This window comes from Rhipicephalus microplus, chromosome X, assembly GCF_043290135.1.
Source record: "Rhipicephalus microplus isolate Deutch F79 chromosome X, USDA_Rmic, whole genome shotgun sequence".
In the NCBI taxonomy this organism is placed as follows: Eukaryota; Metazoa; Arthropoda; class Arachnida; order Ixodida; family Ixodidae; genus Rhipicephalus; species Rhipicephalus microplus.
Window position 1 is genome coordinate 344,481,835 of NC_134710.1, and position 16,071 is coordinate 344,497,905.

Here is a 16,071-nt window from a genome sequence, read left to right on the forward strand (position 1 = left end):
TGCGTTCTGTGTGTTCTTCAAGGGTGAATTAGTTTGTTGAACATATCGTAAGGGGAACGTGGCAAGAAAGATAAGGACCGTATAGAGGCACGCCTGCGGTTGTATGTGTGCCATTGCTGTCCTTTTCTTCCGCGCTGTTTCCCCTACGACCTGTATGGTATACGTCGCGTTGTACCACGCTGTTCTGCCACAACGCTTATAAACCAAGTAGCTCGCCTAAGAACCCTTGTACGTTGTCATCATGGCGTTTCCCGATTTACACTTGTAACTCGCATATACTACATCGTTAACTTTCACTAACACAGTAAAAGAGCTGCTGTTTAAGTTCGGCAGTGCATTTGCAAGTGCTTGTCACTGGGCTAGTTGGTTCATAGCATTGCGGCGAAGCAGGGCAGACTGCGGGTCGAATAATATGGAGCACACACCGCTGACTATCAATTCGTTTCTTTATTTAGGAGGGCGATACATAGGATGGTGATCCAATACAAAAAAATGGTACAAATGCTATAGACTGACTCTGCCGACTGGCATTTTTACGAATTTTCATAATAAATCACTTCATAGCACTGTGTCCTGCATATTGTCCGTCCGTCGCCTGCACTGTTTCTTCACAATGTAGTGCATTTTATTGTTAGGAAAACGCAAATGTTTTAAGACAATTTCTCTGCGTAGTTAAAAATTGACAGTATGGGGGCTTCCGTTCCCTATTTACAGAATTGCCTAATCTACTCTCGTTCATCTTCATTACGATGGGAGGTGACCGCGGTTGCAGAAACAGAAGTGGTATTACGCTGTGCCACTTTCATACGGCTGGGTAATTCTTCGCGCCACTCTTGTGATCATCATTAGGTTATCGCGGGCCCGAAACATCTTTCTTTTAAATAAACGTCAATTCAGATGTATCGCTTAAAGAATACGCCGATGACGAGAATGAGCGCTTACTTAAGCATGCAGGGCACGGGCTAGCCGAAAAACTTCTTTCTATAGTACCTCTACTTTTCAAGTGCATCTTTCGCTGCTCTGCGGCGCGAGGATGTCCTAGCGTAAACGCGGCTGGGTCTCTAACCACTGTCATCCAGCTGATAGACCGATGTTCAGTATGAAGACGCAGGTTCACTTTTTAACCTCTTTGTTATAACGACAGTATACTTGTGACCGAATACTCATGAGCACCGAGGCACTACTACAAGCCATATACACCCTGGGTAATCAAATAATTCCGTACGCCTTTAATCACGGTGACTACTCATATTTGTTGGTGCAAGACCTATGATGTAAGTATACCATCAACATCACAAAAGTAAATCGAATACGCCTATCAGCTGTGTCTACAGTATGGCCTTCTAGATCAACATGTGTATTCTGTCAAAAACGCTTTCAACTGCTATACTATTCAATAACTACTATACCTAAGGCGAACCTTTTATCATCTGCTTGTTCGATGTCGCTCCTCACCTCCGCATCTTTTTCTTCACAGACTAGTAAAATCTAACCAACGAACTTATTCGGTTTCCGCGCTATTTCTGTCGAAGCTGGTGACAAGCACACAGGGAAATTACGCAGCGCCGTCGTCCTCAATCCCACAACGCCGTTACTTTCCTCTGAGACCGCAAGTCCCCGGTCAGGTGACCCGCACACTTGAACATTTCCCTCGGTTTATTCTTTCCCTCCCACGACGGCTCCGGGCCGTAAACGCGCGTTGACGCTACAGCGCAAAGTGCAAGTGTTCGCTCGGAAAGGAGAAAACGTCGACACTTCGTTTCCGCCTCGTTCGTCAAATGCGATTCATTCCTGGGCATCGCGACAGCGTCAGAAACGGCGTCTGCCGCTTTCGGCGGCTCCGTTTTGTGATTCTCTTCCCACGGATGGTGGGAACGGGTCGTGTCGCGTCCCTCTGACATATCTAGTATAGCTCGCGTTAATCCCCGCATGCATCGGCTTCCTGCCTTCAAGCCAAGAGCGCGTCTGAAGTGTGGTGTTTGGCTCCACCAAAGATGACCACAGTGACTTGCGGAATGTGATAACTTATGCCTTCTGGTACGGGTAGACGGGTTTCGTGTCGCGCCCGTCGGCAGTTCTTTTCCTCAAATATGTATCGCTATAAAAGCTGAACTCCGTCTAAAAGCATTAAGACTAAATTATTTCCGGCAAGCAAAAGTCCAGACTCCAGCAATATGCTGTCGCAGGTGGCGCAATTCGCCAACGTGACCGCGCCTAATTAGAACAGAGACAAACGTCGCATGGCACACCACACCTACTTCTAACATCAACAAGTGCCACTACATTACAAATGGGTAGTGTAGCTCTGCGGGTAACAATTTTGGCATTCCTGTGGTGCACAAGATCACTGTCGTTAACTCTGACAGCACTGTGATATTACGTGTGCCCGACATTTTCTCTTTTGCTTCATATTAGTCCCTGCACTCAAGACGACAGAGGGAAAATATCTACGTTTAGGGTCATTCGGTTTACGCACGGCATTGGTGTACTTATCCATTTTCACTGATGTACATATGTAAAAAGTGAGCACACTGAACAATCAAACAAAATTGCTCGAGACCATAGGCGTATCTCGGGCGGTGTTATTGCATATCCAAAAGAACAGAACCTTTCATTCTCCTCCAGTTCTGCTCAACTTCTTCCACAGCCTGTATTAATGCTTACAACATCCTGAAGAGTCACACTAGCTATTTCAAAAGCAGTGACACTTATTGATATTGACAAGTTTTTTCTTTTTTCTTTATTTGCCGTGTTCTTTATTATTCGGAGGTCTGCGGTTTCATCAACAGGTTGCACTAGTATGATTATTTTGTTTTTTTCCAAAACCTCTTTAGATTTTTTTTCTTGTGTAGTTTAACGCTGTGTGTTCAGCGTGTGTTGTGGGCGTCATCATGGAAGATGGAGGGGAGGGGGGTTCAACTTGTTTTACCGAAAATAAATTTTGCTGCTTGCATATTAATATATATATATATATATATATATATATATATATATATATATAGATATATATATATATATATACGCACACACCAGCATACCTGAAGTATGAATGCACCACCCCTCCTCGAAAAAAATTTCTGGCTACACTGCTGGCATGCGCTATATTCTTCCCACCACTGAACTAATTACTTGTTCAGCAATTTCATTAGTGCAGTGTTTTTTTTTTCGCGTAACAGAAAGGGGGGGAGGAATATAATGCTATTCTTATTGCTAGTATGAACACATTGTGTGAGACCGCTACCGTGGCAGAATGAAAAAGATATTGCTGTTTACCTCGTCCTTGAATTGTAGTGAGTCTCTGCCGTCTTCATGACGATATCGTGTAACTGCCCCGCTGGCCCGAAAGTGAGCCTTTTGCCAAAATCGCTTTATCTTTTTTTTTCTCTGATCCATTATAGGCGGAAAATTCAATGATAAGGAGTGAAGAGATTTTTCGTTTTTTTTTTTATGATCCCGCGCATTCACTTGTTGCTGGCTTGATCCTCGTCCTTAGAAGTTGCTTTAAATGCGCGCTATTTGTAAGCGCTGGACACGCGTTTATCCTCTCAGCGTGTGTCATCATCGACCAACCTCCCGTGGGGCGTTCGTGGGCGTGATAACACTTCAGATTATCGTCGATACTTTTATAGGTCTCTTGCACATCGTGCGTTGCCAGCTTCCTTTTGAGGTTAATGAAGAAGAAAGAAGAGAAGACACATGATGGGCGTTCCGTGACGTCCACTCTACATACGAGCGAGTAATTACCACTTTAACGTGAATGAAGCGGATTCCCTCCAATAAGTTACATTAAGGTCAAGTTCTAGCACTAGTTGAAGCATCCGCTGATAAATACCTAAAAATAAACGGGGGAGGGGGACATTCAGCTATTTGAACGCTCTTTTCAAAGTGGGTTAGTATTAAGTGCATTATTCTTAGAATGTTTTAAGCCAGTGTAGTTACCTGTCCACTTTGCCGCTGAAGTACGTGCAATATGTGGCTTCCGTATGCACCGAAAAGGAAAAAAAAAAGGCAACGCAACAAACATGTCTAACGGTGAAAGCGAACAAGCAGTGTAGGCCTCACGTACAACCGCACGTGGGACGTCTTCAGTAAAAGCACTTAGTATGCATGAATGCTCGCCCATGGCCGGTCTGTGTGCGTCAGCCGAAGCACCGCGAAAAGCGCGGAACACCACAACAAGGAAGGATGCGCAGCTGGTGAGCATTCTCCGGAGGGTTTTTTTTTTTTTTTCGTGTGCGTCAGAACTCTTTTGTTTCGAACGTACCGCTTCTTTGTAGCGGCGAACGGCGGAATTCATCGCGTTCACCGCACAGAATAGTAGATGCGTGCCACCGATAAGTACAATCAAGTGCTCAATGGGTCCCTTCCCATTCAACTGCGCAGCTTGCTTTTCTATTTTTTAACCTTTATCTGACCCTCATGCTTGCACTGAAAAAAAAGTATATATCTATATATATATTTACTTGAAGCTTCTGCAGGTGGTGGCTCCCTTCGTTTTCGATTTTCGCTTCTGAAGTTGAAGTGTCTCGCAAGTGCTTTCAGCTTTGCGTCGTGCAGGTAGTCACCCAACCAAAACCGGTAAAGCTCCCCTAGTGTCTACGGCTTATTTCTCTCCGCGCGAAGACAGGAATGTTGACTTCACGGAAGACTCAGTCAGTTCCGCCCGACGTGTATGAGCTATCCTCCCTTCAGTGAAGTACCCTGAACAAGTAAAGCTTAGGCCTAGGCCATGTCCCAAGCTGCACAGAGTGGCACTGGCAGGATACATGTCGCAGCTCTCCGCATCCTTGAAGTTTTTTCGGCGACTCACACAAGTAAACGTTTCGACGTGGATAACACGTTTCGACACTTCCTAATTGCACAGCTCATGTGCTCTTGCACACGTTGAAGCTGCCACTCGGGGCAGGGAGTATATTCTATAAATTGAAAAACCTGGCTTCGAGTTGTTTTTCAGTCTTTCTCAGTCGTCGTTGAACTGTGAGTGAAATGACAGCGCATGCGAGCTGCCATTATTCACCAATGAGCTATTCGACCGAGCCATTCACTACGCTAGATGGTACTGTCATTGTGCCTTGTAGGATATTTTCTATGACAAAAAGGCAGCCAAGCAGGAATGTCACCCTTTTGTTGCTGTTGCTCCAAGTCAGCCTCCCCTCTTTTGAAACCGCCCTTTTTTTTTGCTTTTAGTTTCTCTCGAAGTTCCGCGTGGTATAGTCTGACCCTCTTCTTGTACTTGCATTCCGAGGTTTCAAACCGTAGTCGCGTCAGCGCCTGGAGAAAATTGCCCTAGTCGGGAAAATACTGACGGCAGGTGTTTCCGAATTTCTTTTACGTGAATGGGAGTCTTCAGTGAGTCAGTTTTGACATTCAATAGGTTTGAATGCTTTAAGCCGAGCAAAGTTGAGTTCTCGCCGTTTTTGTAGTAGCGCCTGTAACTGCTTCTTCATTTTACTGAACACATTCAAAACGTGGGAATCAAAAGGAAAATTTGCCCCGATGTCTTCATTGAAACTATCTAGCTCGAGCAGCTGACATCAACTGTGGCCATCGGCGAATGGAGGAGAAAAAGACTGTGTGATTACTTACGTATTCACTCGCGGCATAATTTCTCGTAGTTCGTTCGCGAAACGACCTCAACCGTTTTCCACCAAACTCCGTGTACCAGCACTGTCATGTCACGGAGAGCAGCGTCATAGGTGGAAGCAGATTGCTTCACCATCCTAGCGTTATCCTTCCAGTTAACTCTACTAATGCCCATCAGTCTCACTATAGTTTAGTTTTAGTCGTTCAACTATACGCGTAAAAAAAAGAGTATCGATTCAGCGAGCTTTTTCTAGTACGAGCAGCAAGCAGGTGTGGTCTGAATGATTTTGCCTTTTCCGTCCAACGACGTGAACCACGGAACGAAATCCAGTGCCACAGGACGGTGCAAGTTCAAGACATTGCTGTTGTTTTTTGAGCGAGATTCTTTCTCGGCAAACCGTTCTTGGAAAAAAATATTTAATCGAAGGATGGCTTCATGAACCGCCACGTTCATCCTGTGCTTCGCGCGTTTGGAAAAGTGGCCTTGACCGATGCGCCCGCGCTATGGCTTGTGGCAGAAAACAGGCGGGGTAGGAAAAAGCCTTTCCTTCGTCTTCTTCGCAGATACATATACGATTCGTAGGGGGTGGGCACCCAGCCAGTGGCTCGTTGCGCGCAACAATTTCTTTACCCTTTTCGCTACTAGACACCGGCCAGGGGCCTTCCGCCGACGCCAGATGACAGAAGCTTCTGTCACACGTAAGCACTCATGTGACGTCACGGCTTCCGCCGTAACAAGCTGCAGTCAGTCTAAACATGTCGACTATTAGCTCAACCGCTAACCCTAATCACTGGCTTCGAGTTACCACCTGAGACCACCTTGTGCAAGGGTCTATGCTGCCCTGATAGTCATTCGTATACTTGGCGGAAATCCAAGCCAATGCAAGCTATTTCTGAATGATTCGTACTCTGAACACATGATTGTACGTTATTAAATATTTGTACAATTAAACAAAGCCTGAAAGGTGTAAAACATGATCGGGTTCTTTTTATACGCATAGACGTACTTTCGAAAACTGCGAAAGTGATTGCTCAAAGTGGGTGTTCTATCTCCGATTGCCGGTATATTTTAGCATTATCCCCCATACACATAAACGTTTGAAGTTCAACCTAATTTTAACCATGTTGTCATTCCTTCTTTTCTTTCTTTGCAGCCATCTTCTACATCGTTTGCTCTGGTCTCAGTGTGACAGCTGGTGCCCATCGCTTATGGAGCCATCGTTCCTACAAAGCCAAGCTACCACTCCGGGTCATTCTCATGCTTTTCAACTGTATGGCTGGGCAGGTAAGGAAGACGGAACAATTTTTAATGTTGTGTGATAAGTCTTACGCAAGAGGACACCGCGTCAGATATCGGTGCTTCACAGCGAAGCCATCGCGGTAATCTGGGCTCTATATGGATTGTTGGGTGACGGAATAATGTTGCGAGCTTGAGACGGCAAAATACTGAACTCTCAGTATAGCGAATTCGAGTGCACAATATGAGCACCCAAAGTACACGCAATACACACTCAACTCTGGTGCACGCACCGGGCACTAATTGTTCGTTGTCGGTGATCTAATCGTCGGTGGAAAGCGTCGAATTTCATTCATGAATTACAGAAACTTTCAGCGCTATCACCGGGGCTCGCGATAGCTCTGGAGTACTCCAGAACACTTTTAATGCGCAAAAGCATACCAGAGTAGCCTAAAACAATAGGAAAGCTTTTTAAGCACCTGTCCGGTCTGCCACGGATTGTGTTAAGTTTTTGTGAGGGAAGCCTGATCACATGAAAATTAAGCGCGTGTGGGGCAGTATGATCTTCAGAAAGGCCATCGTGTTTCGCCTGATTTGTTGCGACATTATCGGAAGAGAAAGGCCACTTTACGCAGCAAAACGTGCTGCTCTTTCTTGTATTTTTTTTCTGCATTGCCAAGATCTGGCTGCCAGCAGGCACGTTTCATGCGGCATGGTTGCGGAACTTGCTCGATGCTTACTGACGAGGGCGTCGGCGTGAACAGACGTTGGAGAATCAGCACGTTTCGTTTGGTTATGTTGTTTGTATCCAGTTCTTTTTCTAATACGCACAAAAAAGAGGAAATGACACCGATCTCAAGGGGGGCTTTACAGTGGGTGTGAGCTGAGTATATCCTGTAGAGAGGACGGAAAATGCTGAGAATTGGCAGGATTTTCAAACGGATGGATTTCCGCCAATGGAAGCGAACGTTGACATAGCAGTAACGCTTTCAAGAAAAACGAAACCAAGAGTGTCGAATTATAAGCGGTCAGCTTTTTCTTTTTCACTTCAGGAGAAGCCAGACATTATATTTACTCTTATCGAAAACCGTAACGCAGTCGCCCGTCTTGCGACAACTTTAGAAGCAGGGAGCGCTAAAACTATTAATAATAAAAAAAACTGGCATACCGAGTCTGTAACAAAGTGGATCGTGTTAAGAATTTCCACTGGTTAATATTTGCACTTAGTCTTTTTTTTTTTTGAAGCTGTATACGAACTATGCGTGGAGGTCCATAAGTTCAAGAGGTTGACACGAATTCTTGTTGTCAGGAGAAACCAGTCGAAGTGAAGACCTCCACTAAGCAGCGGTTGCGGTTGCACATTAGGTGGCCTAGAAAGTTAAAAACAATATGCAAGACACGGCGAGACTCTACGCATTTTGGTATTTGCTCAACGACATGCCGCTTAGTATGAACAGATACTACGGCGTACTATGTGTACACTTAAATCCAACTCCCTTAGGTAGTTTCAAGAGCCCGCCAGTAAACAAAATAAATTAAAACTACAACTCCAGCCATTGTCTTGCTCTATGTTGTGCATATATATGCATTCGAAGCGAAGTTTACGTGCTCCGCTGAACGCGGCATCACACGACCAGCAAGGTCTCACTCCGAAGCAGGCAGAAACAATGCAGAACGCAAGGTTTTCGTAGCCGAAACAGGAAGAGGGCGGAAGACGGCGTTTGTTTCGTGCATCAACGATGCGAGGCAAATTGCTGGGCGAAGCGCCGTCCGCGAGTGTCATTTGCGGGCTTTATCCTTCAGAAGCAAGTGAAGGGCGCTCATTGAGGACAGCGTCATGCGGGCACTGCGAATATTGCCGATGCGTATGTCTGAATATAGTGTTCTGGCTGGTAGCTTTACCTGGAATGAGTAGATGACGGCCCATTGTGGTGCATTCATTCCGGAGGCTGAATTGGTGTACACTTCAGCTGAGGACAGCGTATGCCTTACCTTGCGTGTTATACAGCCTACGGCCCGCTTGCTTTTGGTTCCGCTAAGCAGGCAATTGAACGTTCAGTGGCAGTACAAATCCCACATTCAGTGTGCACCACATGTTCACCAAGTTTGGCGACATAAAACAGAACGTGAATATGGTATGTCTTATCTAGAGTACTCCATGTTCCAAAAGGAAACGTATAATTTGACTGCGAACAGAGCTTGCTAAAGCAAACTTCACATCGAGTTAAGAACCACGTTTCTTGTGATCAAAATGATGAGGATGTAGTGCTACTCGTAAAACCACGAGTGTAAACGCTGTAACATACCTAGAGCTATAATAACCTAGTGTATTACGCGTACCATACCACATGTTCCCACAACTTTTGTCATACTTCTCGTGTATCAAATGGGAGTCGTTTCGGGTGCAGTCGTTACTGAACGTGTTGCATTTGTGCATGATATTCGCAATGGCTGTTTCAACTAGGCGCAATCACATATGTATATTCATAACTTCTTGCTCTGCAGAATGACATTTATGACTGGGTGCGCGACCACCGCGTCCACCACAAGTACTCGGAGACTGATGCCGACCCACACAACGTGAACCGTGGCTTCTTCTTCGCCCATGTTGGCTGGCTTATGTGCCGAAAGCATCCCGAAGTGACCAGGAAGGGCAAGGCCATCGACTGCTCAGACGTTGCCAACGACCCCGTTGTCAAGTTCCAAACTAGGTGAGCTTCTGTACTCCTCCGGGGTCACACCTCTGATAGTAGTCAGTCTTATCGTGTTCTGTGCGGCACTAAATACCTCGTAGGGCACCACACACTACGAGGTTTATTCTATTGAAGAGGACACGTTGTCTCGTTTATTTGTATCACGATTTGTCCACATGTCTCTGTTTAACGGTTCTAGGCAAAATGCAGAGAAAAAAATGGAAGGTTTTTAGTATTAAGCACGTAACTTTGCGACAGCATAGCTTGCTATTCTCGGCACATTAGTGAGTAGCCTAAAAATCATGTTTCGGATGTTGCACATAAATTCAGTTGGGCATCTTGTGCCACGTCATTCCTTAAATTCGAACAAAAGCGATTACAAAGAAACTGAACCACCGCTACGCATAACGGGATAAGTATAACAGGAGAGTAATGATGTGATGGTAATGAAAGCCAGGACAGTCAGTGTTTCACTAATTAACTTCAAGCACACTAATACGCATTTGCATACATGTCGTTCGTTGCGCGTATATGGCACCACATTCACGCACGATCACGTTCAAAATTACTTGCACGTTTTACGGGAGTGCATGAGCTAGTTGGCTTCCTGTTAACAATTTTACGACGGCGTTATTTTTAAGCGCATACGAAGTCTTGCATCGGTAATATGGCGCACCGTCTGTCTCACGCTAAACAAGTTTTGCGTTATTGTCGCACATATCCACACGTGACACCTACAAGGGCCAGCATCATTGACAAAATAACAGGTGTAGTACTCTGTCTTGTCACAGTGCCAATAACGCCCTTGCTCGTGGACGTTTCTGGTGCTAGCATAGGCATAGTCAGAGGAAGGAGGGCTGAACCATCTTCTTTTGCATTATTCATTTTGTATGCGTCGCTATATATATATATATATATATATATATATATATATATATATATATATATATATATATATATATATATATATATACGGATATAAAACAAACACACTCATGACTGTGGTAGGTAAATAGAAATAAACCTGAGCGGGTTGGTTCAGGTATGAACATAAAGGACCAAACGCAGCATTCTTTTCTGCACCTGCTAGTGATAGCTCTATATGTGTGTACGCTTCGTAGGGCAGTGAATAGTGGGTAAGCTCTTCACTAAATTTTTTTTGTTTGCTCGCAGGTACCACATTCCAATGACCATTCTGTTCTGCTTCATCGTGCCGACCGTGCTGCCGCATAGGCTCTGGGGCGAAAGCCGCTGGAATGCATTCTTCGTGGCCGCTATTCTGCGCTGGGTGTTTCAGCTCAATTCCACCTGGCTGGTAAACAGTGCCGCGCACATGTGGGGCCAGAAGCCGTACGACAAGAACATCTCGCCCGCCGAGAACTTCATCGTGTCCTTCCTGGCCATCGGCGAAGGCTTCCACAACTACCACCACACGTTCCCCTGGGACTACTCGACCAGCGAGCTCGGATGGAAGCTGAACATCTCGACGATGTTCATCGACCTCATGGCTAAAATTGGCTGGGCGTACGACCTGCGCAAGCCCACCCGCGAGATGATCGACCAGAGAGTGGCGCGAACGGGTGACGGAAGCCACCCGTCGCAACGGCACAACCACGAGCACGACTATTGATTTAGATAGACGCGCTCTGAACACACCATGCTCTTCTGTCAGCTCCTTGGTCCGCTACGCTCAAGCGCAGGGCACCCCTGCTCAGCAGCGCTCAACCACTGCGTGAAATTCGCGCGTCGGCATTCTCCGATGGCCCGGACCCGTCTGAAAGGTTACTCAAGCCCGGCGCAGTGTTGTCGATAAGCTACGTGACGTGACCACGTGACACCGGCATCCACGAGGGCGCTTGTGAAGCAACCATTGTGCTGCTCAGGTTCCTTATTCTTTGTTCACCATGATGCATGGGGTGCAGGTTACCAGACTGCGCTGAACGGCTTTGACCATCTGGAAGACATTATCAGGGTGGATAGCACACCGTCTGTGAAGGCCTATAACTCTTTTGCGCATAGCAGCAGGCCTCGTGAATGCCATCCGTTGGACCCACGTACCCAGACTAAAGACTTGTGACGCGTGAGGTTTGCGTAGCCGTGAAAATAGTTTTGTGACCAGTATGACAGCAGGGTCTTCCACCACCTCCTTAAAGAGCACTCGCATTACCTTCAAATGACGTTTAGTTTTTTTTTCTTTTTTTTTGCTGGTGATACTCGCGAGAAACTTTCACCGAGGAAACAGAAAGGCTGTGCTTGTGTTCGTGGCGCGCAATAAGACTATATTCGCGTATTTATCGAAAGTCGTGCCTTAGGGAAATTGTAGTCGAAGTGCTAGGGGCGTTAATTAATCATCTCTCCGAAGTCTCCAGGAGGCTACTGCTAGCAAGTGCAATCAAGAAAATACGTGTGCGTCAACGGTTGAAGAGACTAACTACCTACTTTCTGCTCTTCACTACTTATTTATCGCAGAGAAGCGTTATAAGGAAAGCACCTCTGGTCTCATGCGAATTGTTGTATTGTAGTTTGTGCGTTGTCCGCAGGCCAAGCCCGCCATGACGCGGTCACGCGCTTTTGTATGTGAAAGAATGAATATTCGTGCGCGTGTTTTCATGTTGTTTTGTTGTTCACTATGTATTGTTCACTTCATTGATGTGACACTAAAAACTTGTTGCACCAAGGTGAAGTTATCCTATTGACGCCACTTGTGGCACACGCCTGTGTATTGCACCTTGTTACTTTTTCTTTCGGCTCCCCAGGGCATGTAGTGTTGTGAGTGTTTAACACCCCGAGTGGATTTGTAGGCACAACTATCGTGCAGTCAGTTTGTTCCAGTATGTCTTTATTATCTGCCGTGTAATTGACCGAGTTAGATTTTGAGCACTAAGCTAAGCACACTTATGTCTACCACCGATATTATTCAGACGTATCTAAACATGTATATACCTACTTCGCAATCTTGTTTTTTTAAATAAAGTGTTGCACATATAAACACCGAGTGTTTGTGTACTCTGTGAATGAAGGTGCAGTGCGTAAAGCGTTATTTGCTATTACGAAATAGGAGAAATAGTGTTTCCAGGCATATACGCAAAGCAGCGGCGACAACACGTAGTTATCCAAAAGCTTTCGTCACGTCTCTCAGTGAGGTCAGTGTCAGACCATGCAGTAGCTTCGATTTTCTTTACGAAAGCTACGAGTTTAAACTGGCATCATAATATCGTCGCTCTGGTGAAATATCTACGCAGGTGTATCCACGCCATGGTGGCATAGTGTTTATCGTGTTTGACTGCTGACCGTAGGCTTCAATCCTGGCCGTGGTGTTCGCTTTTCAATGACTGTGAAATCTGCTGGTGAGGATCAGGTAACATCAGATCTGCTGAAAGATGGAGGACAGATTGTGTTAGAAAAACTAGCCACCCTGTTTACGAGGTGTCTCCTGTCGGGAAGAGTACCAGAGTCTTGGAAGAACGCTAACATCATCTTAATACATAAGAAAGGAGATGACAAGGACTTGAAGAATTACAGGCCGATCAGCTTGCTCTCTGTAGTATACAAGCTATTGACAAAGGTAATTGCTAACAGAGTAAAGAAAACACTAGAATTCAATCAACCAAAGGAACAAGCAGGATTTCGAACAGGCTACTCAACAATTGACCACATTCATACTATCAATCAGGTAATAGAGAAATGCTCAGAGTATAAGCAACCACTATACATAGCCTTCATAGATTACGAGAAGGCGTTTGATTCAATAGAAATTTCAGCCGTCATGCAAACACTGCGGAATCAGGGCGTAGATGAAGTATATATAAACATTCTGGAAGAAATCTACAGGGGATCAACTGCTACCATAGTGCTTCATAAAGAAAGCAACAGAATACCAATCAAGAAGGGTGTAAGGCAGGGGGACACAATTTCCCCAATGCTATTTACCGCGTGCTTACAGGAGGTTTTCAGAAGCCTAGAATGGGAACAGTTAGGGATAAGAGTCAATGGAGAATACCTTAGTAACCTGCGCTTCGCCGATGACATTGCATTGCTGAGTAACTCGGGGGACGAATTGCAACTCATGATTACGGAGTTAGACAAGGAGAGCAGAAAGTTGGGTCTTAAAATTAATCTGCAGAAAACGAAAGTAATGTACAACAACCTCGGCAAGGAGCAGCGCTTCGAGATAGGTAATAGTGCACTTGAAGTTGTAAAAGACTATGTCTACTTAGGGCAGGTAATAACCGCAGAGCCGAACCACGAGATTGAAGTAACTAGAAGAATAAGAATGGGGTGGAGCACATTTGGCAAGCACTCTCAAATTATGACAGGTAGATTGCCACTATCCCTCAAGAGGAAGGTATATAACAGCTGTATCTTGCCGGTACTTAGCTACGGAGCAGAAACCTGGAGACTTACAAAGAGGGTTCAGCTTAAATTGAGGACGACGCAGCGAGCAATGGAAAGAAAAATGGTAGGTGTAACCTTAAGAGACAAGAAGAGAGCAGAGTGGATTAGGGAACAAACGGGGGTTAAGGATATCATAGCTGAAATCAAGAAGAAGAAATGGACGTGGGCAGGGCATGTAGCGCGTAGACAGGATAACCGCTGGTCATTAAGGGTAACTGACTGGATTCCCAGAGAAGGGAAGCGGGTTAGGGGGAGACGGAAGGTTAGGTGGGCAGATGAGATTAAGAAGTTTGCGGGTATAAATTGGCAGCAGCACGCACAGGACCGGGTTAACTGGCGGAACATGGGAGAGGCCTTTGTCCTGCAGTGGACGTAGTCAGGCTGATGATGATGATGATGATGAAATGCTCGAGACCCGTGTGCTCTCAGACATCCGTTCACGTTGAAGAACCCCAGGTGGTCGAAATTTCCGGAGTGCTATACTACATTGTTCCTCGCTGTATAATTTCGGGAAACTCCAACTGTTTTTTTTTTTCATCCTCCATACGCTCACAAAAGAAAAAAAGACTGGCCCCGTATCCTTATTTTATTCTGCAAAAGTCGTCGAAAGACGATAGTCTTGCGTGTGGAGAGAGTGAACGAAACATTTATTTGATGTTCTGCGCAAGAAAATCTGTGAAGGGTATTGTGGAGGCGCTGTGTTAGAGTGCCTCGAGCGTGCAGCGGACGCGAACAAACGCATATAGTCGCGTCACACGTGAAACATGAGCGCCATCTGGCAGTTTTTTTTTTTTTTTGAAAACCGAAGCGCATGGCTCTGAGAAGAGTGTGCGCGCCGGTCTCAGAGGTGATAATGTTTAGAATGCAAGGCAACGGGTAGGTGCCACCACCGTCTCGTCTTGCGTTGGAAACACTCGCTTTGGAAACACTTGCGTTGGAAACACTCGTTGGAAACAAATTGGATGGTCACTTGCAGAATGGCAAGCATATTGAAACGTGTCCCGTGCTTCTCCCGCACAAATGACGCACAAAACATACTCACAGGTACAGATTAACGTGAATAGGCGTCTCCGTTGTTACTTCGCTGTGTCTGAAAAACGCGCCCTTTTCGCCAACAGAGACGGTGCAATGATTGCAGTGACCTTCGTGCGCCCGATAACTACGACAGAATCAGTCCAGTGAAAGCGCAAGGCCAGCCAAGACTTACGATCCTCCCCACTGCGACGGAAGAGCGCGTGAGGGAGCGTCACCCTCCTTCTCTCCGCGGGGCAAAGTACGCGTGGGAAATGAGAGCGCACGCCACCACGTCGTGATGATGTGGCGACGCACGCTCATTGCGCCATCTTGCGCGCAATGGTGAAAACACGATAGTACTCGCCGAGATGCCCGTTTGGAACCGAAAGTGGTATATATAGATAGCGTGCCGTTTGAACGTTGAAGGAGGTGCTCCTCCGTGACTCAGTAGTTCGATTCAAAGGTGCCAAGTTCACTCACTTTTCAGAGGTCCCAAGTTCGCTTCCTGCGCCGGGGTCTTTTTCTGGATTAGCGTTCTTTTTTGAATTTACGTATATATAGATACGTATACATATACCGTGATACACGGCGATGCTAACACCGGCGGCAAAATCCATCCGACGAGAGTGTCCATATAATTGCTTTCACAATAAGACCTTACACACACACACACACACACACACACACACACACATATATATATATATATATATATATATATATATATATATATATATATATATATATATATATATATATATATATATATATATATATATATATATATATACGAAGTTGAAGAGAGATAGCCCGGTGCAGGCTACCCTTCACCGACACAAGGTGCATGGGACAGAACAAAGGCAGCCAATGCTCCTCGGGCTCGGCTGGCCATGGCCTTTTGGCTTGCCATGGCGATTGACACGCAGAAATCACGAGCTCAAACTTGAATTCCATGTAAACATTTATTTGTATCGAAAATACTGAGCAACTTAAATGCTGTAATCGAACTACGTGGTATTTTTTTGCGCTACCGAGTGGCACTCGATCAGTGTTTAACACGTTCCTCTGAAGACATAGCATTCCTCTTCCTAAGATGGGAACAAGTTGACGTACAACTTCTTATAATGGGAATAGAACTCGTTAGTTATA

At 45.5% G+C, this 16,071-nt stretch overlaps 1 protein-coding gene across 3 annotated transcripts in view; it reads left to right on the top strand.

Moving 5' to 3' along the window:
- Window positions 1-11,173, top strand: part of LOC119162020 (acyl-CoA desaturase 1) — an 89,270-nt gene extending 78,097 nt beyond the window's left edge. For all 3 annotated transcript variants that reach the window (XM_075879809.1, XM_075879811.1, XM_075879810.1), the window contains exons 3-5: window positions 6,738-6,868; window positions 9,326-9,531; window positions 10,687-11,173. In XM_075879809.1, coding sequence (XP_075735924.1) covers window positions 6,738-6,868; window positions 9,326-9,531; window positions 10,687-11,143 — 794 coding nt within the window. In that variant the 3' untranslated portion in view covers window positions 11,144-11,173. The remainder of the gene's footprint in view (window positions 1-6,737; window positions 6,869-9,325; window positions 9,532-10,686) is intronic.
- The last annotated feature ends 4,898 nt before the right edge of the window (window positions 11,174-16,071 follow it).